The 9,709-nt window shown below is 45.8% G+C and overlaps 1 protein-coding gene across 1 annotated transcript; it reads right to left on the bottom strand.

The window, feature by feature from the left end:
* Nucleotides 1–4,777: 4,777 nt before the first annotated feature.
* On the bottom strand, nucleotides 4,778–7,440 carry LOC135566764 (AT-rich interactive domain-containing protein 3A-like). Its single transcript, XM_065014384.1, has 5 exons — nucleotides 7,434–7,440; nucleotides 6,991–7,180; nucleotides 6,486–6,744; nucleotides 5,774–6,038; nucleotides 4,778–4,818 (listed from the first exon to the last, which is right to left on the bottom strand). The coding sequence occupies exons 1-5, from the start codon at nucleotides 7,438–7,440 to the stop codon at nucleotides 4,778–4,780; spliced, it is 762 nt and encodes a 253-aa protein (XP_064870456.1).
* Between the last annotated feature and the right edge of the window lie 2,269 nt (nucleotides 7,441–9,709).

The following is a 9,709-nucleotide window of genomic DNA, read 5'->3' as shown; positions in this document are numbered from 1 at the left end:
AGCTACTCTGGCTAAACTGGATCCGAAGGCTACTCCATAGCTAAACCCCCTACCCGGTCTCGATCCAGAAGACACTCCATAGCTAAACCCCTACTCCAGATTACTCGATTCAGAAGACCACTCCATAGCTGAACCCCTACTCCAGATTACTCGATTCCAGAAGACCACTCCATAGCTGAACCCCTACTCCAGATTACTCGATTCAGACCACTCCATGGCTAAACCCCTACTCCAGTTGCTCGATTCAGGAAGACCACTCCCATAGCTAAACCCCTACTCCAGATTACTCGATTCAGAAGACCACTCCATAGCTAAACCCCCTACTCCCAGATTACTCGATTCAGAGAACCACTCCCATAGCTAAACCCCTACTCCAGATTACTCGATTCAGAAGACCCTCCCATGGCTAAACCCCTACTCCAGATTACTCGATTCAGAAGACCACTCCATAGCTAAACCCCTACTCCAGATTACTCGATTCAGAAGACCACTCCATAGCTAAACCCCTACTCCAGATTACTCGATTCAGAAGACCCTCCCATAGCTAAACCCCTACTCAGATTACTCGATTGAAGACCACTCCATAGCTAAGCCCCTACTCCAGATTACTCGATTCAGAAGACCACTCCATAGCTAAGCCCTACTCCAGATTACTCGATTCAGAAGACTAAACCCCCTCAGGGTGAATATGTGGTTGTAAAGGGACGGTCTAGGGTTCCTATAAGTCCTACTGGGACTTGATGTATTTCTTGTAGCTCAAAGTGGAGCAGAGGGCCTCAACATTTGCTAGTCTTCAGTGATCCCCCTTAGGTGTCCTACAGAAACTCCATGGAAATATGTGGCCTGGGAGTCGGGCTCACTCCCCATCTGAACAGCCATGATCCAGTTCGACTAAGAGTTAGGACTCATTGCAGAGTTAGGATGGATGGTACATTCTGTTTAGATATGAGGTATCTGAAACCATCCACAGCAGAATACAGTCCCCAGGCTCCAGCAGACCACTGGCTTGGGATGGATATGTCATTCTGTGCAGCAAACAGAAAGAGCTTTAGATTCAATCCAGTGGGTACTCTGCCTCCATTTCTAAACATCCATTTCCAGTTCCACGGGAATCCAGAAGCAGTAAGGACGGATTGCTGAGTCAAGATGGATTGCTGAGTCAGGGCCAGTTGCTGAGTCAGGACGGATTGCTGGTCAAGATGGTTGCTGAGTCGGGACGGATTGCTGAGTCGGGACGGATTGCCGAAGCCGACGGATTGCCGAAGTCGTGGGACGGATTGCCGAATCGGGACGATTGCCGAAGTCAAGATGGATTGCAGGATGCTTGCCTTCTGTGACGCGAAGAGCTGCGTTTTGATCCTTGAGGTCCTTTCTGTCCTCTGACCAATCCGATGCCTCTTTCTCGGGCTCCTGACAAATCCGATGCCTCTTTCTCTCCTCCTGACCAATCCGATGCCTCTTTCTCAGGCTCCTGACCAATCCAATCAACTGGTACCAATCAGCTTGGGTCATCGATGGTACAATACTTATATCAGCATCCACAAGTTCAACTTCCATTTGTCATGGTGCATCTCCCTTGCATTGTGTACAAGATACCCTTTCGTTTGTGCATTGAGATAACAAAATAAATGAATAAAAAGTTTGATGCTTCAACGATGGGTTAGCCAATCTTCTTCTCTCAGTTCTCCAACATCCTCTGATCCAGACTCAATTCAGACAGGACAGTAATTCCAGAGATGATACAGGCTTTTGTTAATACCCTCTTCAACAGAGACTTAACAGTCCGTTAGTCTGTTGTGGTGTTAGTCCTCCCCAGTGAGTGATGCGGGGCCGGGAGAATGAAACCGGTGCTCAGATGCCATTCCAGCAGGGTCACTAGTACACACACACTCACACACACACACACACACACACACACACACACACACACACACACACACACACACACACACACACACACACACACACACACACACACACACACACACACACACACACACACACACACACACACACACACACACACACACACACACACACACACACACACACAATCCCTCATCCCTACGACCAAAAAGAGGTCACTTCCACTAGCATGTCCCCAGCCATCCATCTTTCGTGCATCAGAGTTCAGGGAAGTAAAGCTCACATTCCACACACTCTCCCCAAATACCTCTCACACACACACACACACACACTAAGATGTTGTGGAGGGTTGATGTATGTGTGTGAGGTTACGGGGTGACATGACCACACAATTTAACTTTTTCTTTTTTTAACTACTAAAAAGCTCTCTGTGTGTGAGGCTACTCTAAATAATCCCATCTAGATCGGGTTGAAATACCACAGTAACAACAGGAACAACACATTTGAAATAAACAGAGAACAGAGATGATGCATTCTGCTAGAGATGTCGCTGGATAAGAGTCTCCGTCACGGGAGGCAATGCCAACCATCAACTGGCCACTAGTTCATATACTGCAGTCTAAACAGTAACACTCTTTATGGTTAGTCTCTTCAGAATGCTTATTATAAGCACACATATCTATGTCAGGTGCTAATAAACTTCATAAACATTTATAAACTGCCTCTGTAAAAGCATTAAGGCCAACCAGGCCTAGAGACTACGCAAACACGAATAACAATACTAAGTGAGAAAACTATTTTACACCACAGACTTATTTCCTCAAGGAGTTTTATTTAGTTCCTCCTCCTGTTCACATCAGAATACATTGAGCAAACAAATACACCCCCAAAAAAAAAACAGCTGGTCTGTCTATAGTACAGCTGGAGAGTCTATAGTACAGCTGGAGAGTCTATAGTACAGCTGGAGAGTCTATAGTACAGCTGGAGAGTCTATACTACAGCTGGAGAGTCTATAGTACAGCTGGAGAGTCTATAGTACAGCTGGAGAGTCTATAGTACAGCTGGAGAGTCTATAGTACAGCTGGAGAGTCTATAGTACAGCTGGAGAGTCTATACTACAGCTGGAGAGTCTATAGTACAGCTGGAGAGTCTATAGTACAGCTGGAGAGTCGAGGCATTCTGTGTGTGAGATAAACATGACTGTTGGTTAAACCAGACGGAATGTTTCTGTAAAGTGAAAGTGGTGAGCTGACAACATTCAGTAGGGTTTTTATCAAGTTATGTTATTGTACGTATACAATTATATTAAATATGATCCCTGACCAATGACTGGTCTGAAAGACAGACAGTTTAGCCCATCCCCCGAGTGTTATGGTTCTGCCCAGTGGGTCATAAGTACTCCAGGGTCGTGTTCATTAGGCACCAAACAAGAATACCCGGTCTTGTCCCATAACTAAATTGTCCGTTGTTTCTTCTTCTCCAGTTTCAAAGCATTTTGTCCGAATGAACACAACGCAGCTCCCATGACGCAGATGTCATGAGGTAAACATCAAAAAGCGACTCAATTTCAGTGTCACACTGTACGAATGCTGAATGTTTTACCTGAGGAGTATTCTAAAGACACATTCTGTGGGTGTTTGGTATTATCTGTGCCGAGTCCTCCCTGGTCCATAAGGAGTTCCTGAGAAAGTCACTTCCTGAAAAGGAAAGCCATTCTTTTTAAAAAGGGCAAGTCAGTATTTTACAAACTAACGGTAGATGGTTCATCATCCTGAAAGTACAGTTTCTCAAGGGTGAGGAACCATCTAACGTTAGTTTGTAAAATACTGAACTTCCTCTTCAAAATGAGGTAAGAGGTTACCTCAGCCTGTGAACAAGTTGGGGGAACTTACTCTTTAGGATGGTGTGGACTCTACCCACCAGGCACCCAGGAAACTTCAAATCAAATCAAATCACTTCAAATGAATGCACCGGTTGAGAGCCCTTATTGGCATCCATGTTGTCTGGTTGATGGTTATAATAACATATTTTGTTAACAGAAGTAGAGATTGCTACCATAAAGTTCAAACCATCAATGAGGTAGAGTCAACAAATCAGTTCAGGAGTATAGCCAATCACCACACAGTATTTCAATTGTTTTTTGTTTTTTTAAACCTGCTTTTATACAAACCTTCGCTATCGTGATTTTTGCTTTCTTCTAAAAATGTTTAAACCTGATCAGAAAACTAAAATCTAATCTTCAGTCTTCCTTACTTGACTTACATTCATTTGTCTGTTCATAAGCAGTTTGTGTATGTGACACTATGGGAAACATTTCCTCGCTAGCGCTGTAGCGTTCAAAGACGATGAATTGACGTACACAACGAAAACAGCAGTTATGAGAATGACATGAATATACATGATAATCACCGAATAAAAACATTGGAGAAAGAAAATGTACATCTACTAATAAAACATACCAAAATATAAATAAAATAAACTATTCAAGCTGCTTCTTCACCTGGCTGTAAGATTAGATGAGATTTTCCCAGAATGCATTGTTTCTATGCAAACAAATGTGTATTCAGAGAAGGACCATGGAGAAAGTGGTAGTTCTAGATATTTAACTAGAGACAACAGTCAGTTGTACATTCAATATAGCAGCATGTACATTTTGTTTTTTTAAGATTACTTTCTCAAAAATCCAACCCTATTTGTCATCCATAACACAGATTAGTCCAGTTTGACTAGAGAAGAGGTCATTTGATTGAACACTGGTTTGGTCCTTAACACAGGACAACAGAATAACATGAGTTTACTAGAGAGACTGGTGGTGTCCAGTGTTAGAACTCTGCGGTCAGTTGGGCCCCTTGGAGGGAAGAGGAAGATGTGGAGGAGAGGACATCACAACCACTCTGTTCAGCAGGAGGCGTCACGGAGGCTGCACTAGAGTGTTCTGGGCAAACAGCATTCCTACAGGGAGACAAGAACACAAATTGGTAGTCAGTAGTGGGACTCTGTGTGTCAAGTTAAAATGTCACAGTGACCTACGGGCTATCAGTTTGTTATTTCTGGACTATTTCTCCCGTCTTATCCGGTGTCCTCTGTGAATTTAAGTGTGCTCTCTCTAATTCTCTCTTTCTCTCGGAGGACCTGAGCCTTAGGACCATGCCTCAGGACTACCTGGCATGATGACTCCTTGTCCACCTGGCCGTGCTGCTGCCTGCGGCTATGGAACCCTGACCTGTTCACCGGACGTGCTACCTGTCCCAGACCTGCTGTTTTTAACTGCGGTGGCAGCGTAGCCTAGTGGTTAGAGCGTTGGACTAGTAACCGGAAGGTTGCGAGTTCAAACCCCCGAGCTGACAAGGTACAAATCTGTCGTTCTGCCCCTGAACAGGCAGTTAACCCACTGTTCCCAGGCCGTCATTGAAAATAAGAATGTGTTCTTAACTGACTTGCCTGGTTAAATAAAGGTAAAAAAATTAAAAATAAAAAAACTCTCTAGAGACATCAGAATTAGGTAGAGATACTCTTAATGATCGGCTATGGAAAGCCAACTGACATTTACTCCTGAGGTGCTGACTTGCTGCACCCTCGACAACCACTGATATGATTATTATTTGACCATGCTGGTCATCTATGAACATTTGAACATCTTGGCCATGTTCTGTTATAATTCCACCGCACAGCCAGAAGAGGACTGGCCACCCCTCATAGCCTGGTTCCTCTCTAGGTTTCTTCATAGGTTCTGGTCTTTCTAGGAGTTTTTCCCTAGCGACCGTGCTTCTACACCTGCATTGTTGCTGTTTGGGGTTTTAGGCTGGGTTTCTGTACAGCACTTTGAGATATCAGCTGATGTAAGAAGGGCTTTATGAAGACATTTGATTGATTGAACTAATTGGTAGTCAACCAGCCCAGTACTGACCGTGTCTGTTGTTGTTGTTGAGTTGCTTCATGCCGGGGTTGAAGTGAGAGGCCATAGCCAACAGGTTCTGTTGGAACGCCTGTTGCATCAATCTCTGCTCTTCCTCCATGACCAAGCGAGTCATCTTCCTGTCTGGGCCCTCTCCTCCTCTCTCCAGTTTAGCTCGGGAGGTGCTCCAGGACATGCGGCCTGAGCTAGCTGCTGCTGCCCGAGGGAGCGCGTTGGCCATGGGTAGACGGCTTGACGTCATGGGGGTCGACATCGCCTCTGAGAGGGACCAGAGGGGGAGTCCTTTTTTCATAGATTAATGTCACACCGCAAATGTCAACATTTGAAATATTCAACATTTAACAAATGTTTTCAAAACAAGGCCATTAGATTAAAAAACATGGTCAGTCATTTGTTTCCTTATCAAGTACATGCTATGTGGATGGTCAGTGATCATGTCTGAATAAATCTGACAGTAGAGGGGCACCATAACACCACATTTATTATGTATAAATGTTAATCAGAACTATGTAGCCCATCACAAGTTAGTCACATGTTGGTGACAGGAAATCATCATATTGTTCACCTAACTATATCAAAAACATTTATGTGTTAAAAACCAGGAGGAGGAGAAGGAGGAGGTGGTGGGGCATCTTGGAGGAGGGAGGGAGTGGTGGGGCATCTTGGAGGGGGAGAGGAGGGAGTGGTGGGGCATCTTGGAGGGAGAGAGGAGGGAGTGGTGGGGCATCTTGGAGGGAGAGAGGAGGGAGTGGTGGGGCATCTTGGAGGGAGAGAGGAGGGAGTGGTGGGGCATCTTGGAGGGAGAGAGGGGGGCTTGGCCAGGAATGGTGGAGGGGAAGTGGTACAGGCTGTTGCTGGGTCTTCGGCCTTCCCTCCGGTTACCGTCTATAGCAGCCTGGAGCTCGCCTGGAGAGCTCAGGCCTTTCTTCTCACTCTCGTACGGGTACAGGTACTTCATATACCTGGGTGAACGTGGGACGAGGCAGTGGTTGGATGTATTTAGAAGTACTTTTCTGTCATGAGGTGATTGGCCTAGCTAGGTCCTATGCAGCTTCGCTGACCTCTAATTAGCTTGCTTTTCACACTTCCCATTTAATTGAAGATGAGCACATCTACGCCACAAATGAGGAAATCTTGCTCAGGCCAATCCTTTTTTTTGAACACAAAGACCCATTTACGGATGACCTCCCTGTTTAACTCAATTTCACAGCATTTTCTTCTGTTTGGTGTTTAACGCCGAGGCGTTGGAGGTGGGCAGGTTGAGTCCTCTCGTGATCTCTCTCCAGATCTTCTTGTTGATGACCTCCACCAGGCCGCCCTTCTCCGTCACCAGCTTGTAGAGCATGTACAGGTCCAGCACCTGCTTAGCCATGATGGGGATACGGTTCACCGGGGTGCCTGGAGAAAGAGGTAGAAGAATTTAAACTAGACGTCTACAGATCCAAGATGGTGGCAGATATCATGATGGGGATGCGGTTCACCAGGGTGCTAGGAGAAAGAGGTAGAAACAGGTAGAAGAGTTGAAACTAGACGTCTACAGATCCAAGATGGAAGGAGTCACTCAATGCCTATGCGGCCAAGATTTAGGCAGTCGGATTTGATTTAAAATGAGGTCAGACTTCATAACACTGAAGATAAATAACATTCTGACAGCTCATGTTCCCAAAACACCGTAGGTTGTACAGTAGTGTCTGTTGATCTAGCTACAGTAATATGTCAAATGAACACCTATTTAACCCAGTGTCAAAGCCCCAAAAAAACATCAGTGAATGTATTGGAATAAAGTACACTTATCCAATTGAAAGGCATCAAATTGTTGCTTTAAGGCAACTCCTAAAGTCATCCAATAGTTATAATAGGAAGCAATAGTCTACGTGGCCAACAAATCCAGCACCGCTTCCCCCTGCTTTGAAACAAGCGCACTTGTCTTGGTAAATCAAAGTCAGATTTTTGTATATGTATATTTTTTTCTCACTGAATCTCCGTTTGGATATTGGTTTGGCTACTATTAGGGTTGTGTAAATGTTAGGGTTGTGTAAATGTAAATCCCTCCATCAGGTCCTACTGGCCTGGTACTCAGAGGCTCTATTGTCCCTCCATCAGGTCCTACTGGCCTGGTACTCAGGGCTCTATTATCCCTCCATAGGGCCCTACTGGCCTGGTACTCAGGGCTCTATAGTCCCTCCATCAGGTCCTAATGGCCTGGTACTCAGGGCTCTATTGTTCCTCCATCAGGTCCTAATGGCCTGGTACTCAGGGCTCTATTGTTCCTCCATCAGGTCCTAATGGCCTGGTACTCAGGGCTCTATTGTTCCTCCATCAGGTCCTAATGGCCTGGTACTCAGGGCTCTATTGTCCCTCCATCAGGTCCTACTGGCCTGGTACTCAGGGCTCTATTGTCCCTCCATCAGGTCCTACTGGCCTGGTACTCAGGGCTCTATTGTTCCTCCATTAGGTTCTACTGGCCTGGTACTCAGGGCTCTGTTGTTCCTCCATCAGGTCCTAATGGCCTGGTACTCAGGGCTCTATTGTTCCTCCATCAGGTCCTAATGGCCTGGTACTCAGGGCTCTATTGTCCCTCCATCAGGTCCTACTGGCCTGATACTCAGGGCTCTATTGTCCCTCCATCAGGTCCTACTGGCCTGGTACTCAGGGCTCTATTGTCCCTCCATCGGGCCCTACTGGCCTAGTACTCAGGGCTCTATTGTCCCTCCATCAGGTCCTACTGGCCTGGTACTCAGGGCTCTATTGTTCCTCCATTAGGTTCTACTGGCCTGGTACTCAGGGCTCTATTGTTCCTCCATCAGGTCCTAATTGCCTGGTACTCAGGGCTCTATTGTTCCTCCATCAGGTCCTACTGGCCTGGTACTCAGGGCTCTATTGTCCCTCCATCAGGTCCTACTGGCCTGGTACTCAGGGCTCTATTGTCCCTCCATCAGGTCCTACTGGCCTGGTACTCAGGGCTCTATTGTTCCTCCATCAGGTCCTAATGGCCTGGTACTCAGGGCTCTATTGTTCCTCCATCAGGTCCTAATTGCCTGGTACTCAGGGCTCTATTGTTCCTCCATCAGGACCTACTGGCCTGGTACTCAGGGCTCTATTGTCCCTCCATCAGGTCCTACTGGCCTGGTACTCAGGGCTCTATTGTCCCTCCATCAGGTCCTACTGGCCTGGTACTCAGGGCTCTATTGTTCCTCCATCAGGTCCTAATGGCCTGGTACTCAGGGCTCTATTGTTCCTCCATCAGGTCCTACTGGCCTGGTACTCAGGGCTCTATTGTCCCTCCATCAGGTCCTACTGGCCTGGTACTCAGGGCTCTATTGTTCCTCCATCAGGTCTACGAGCCAGGCCTGATCGCCTAACATCAGACGCCAACCTCACTAATGCCACCTTGCTTCTAGTCCTTAGGAAACTTTGCAGTATTTAGATTTTTTTCATGTATTATTTTTTACATTGTGTCGTGTCTTTACTATCATTAAACGGAAGACTTCTTATTCTGTCGGTATCGATAGTCTAAGAGTTTAACCACGTGGTATGGTTAAAAGATTCTACAATCTTTAGCCATATCGAAATTGAGGTAAGCTTGGTCTGCTGATAATTTCTCAAAGTTGGTTTTTATTCGGAATGGCAGAAGAAGGCTGTCCCAGGATGTCTGACCCTAACTGGGCTCAGGGGCGGTCCTCTGATTTAGTTCAAATCAAAAGGGAATTGTATTTTTCTTCATAAACAGTCCACAATTATATTACACCATTATACAAACAGTATCATCCTCACTCATTCATCTTATACAACAATTAGATGTAAACCTCATATCTGAGGCTATTATATAAACAGCGTTATGGTAATGTGGCCACACCGTCTCTCTTGAGCTTCCCAAGTTGTGCCAAACGGACCAGTTCGTAGCAGGATTCTTCACCGATCTTTTAC

Source organism: Oncorhynchus nerka, unplaced genomic scaffold (assembly GCF_034236695.1).
Source record: "Oncorhynchus nerka isolate Pitt River unplaced genomic scaffold, Oner_Uvic_2.0 unplaced_scaffold_3427, whole genome shotgun sequence".
Lineage (NCBI taxonomy): Eukaryota > Metazoa > Chordata > Actinopteri > Salmoniformes > Salmonidae > Oncorhynchus > Oncorhynchus nerka.
Note: the sequence above shows the minus strand (reverse complement) of the source record. Positions and strands in the feature narration are given on the sequence as shown.

What these genes read in the sequence shown, in the direction of transcription:
- LOC135566764 (XM_065014384.1), bottom strand. An exon ending in CCCACCACTCCCTCCTCTCT is followed by an intron (nt 6,039 to 6,485) that starts CCCTCCAAGATG and finishes TCCCTCTCAGAG; the next exon opens with GCGATGTCGACCCCCATGAC. An exon ending in CAACAACAACAACAGACACG is followed by an intron (nt 4,819 to 5,773) that starts GTCAGTACTGGG and finishes GTCTCCCTGTAG; the next exon opens with GAATGCTGTTTGCCCAGAAC.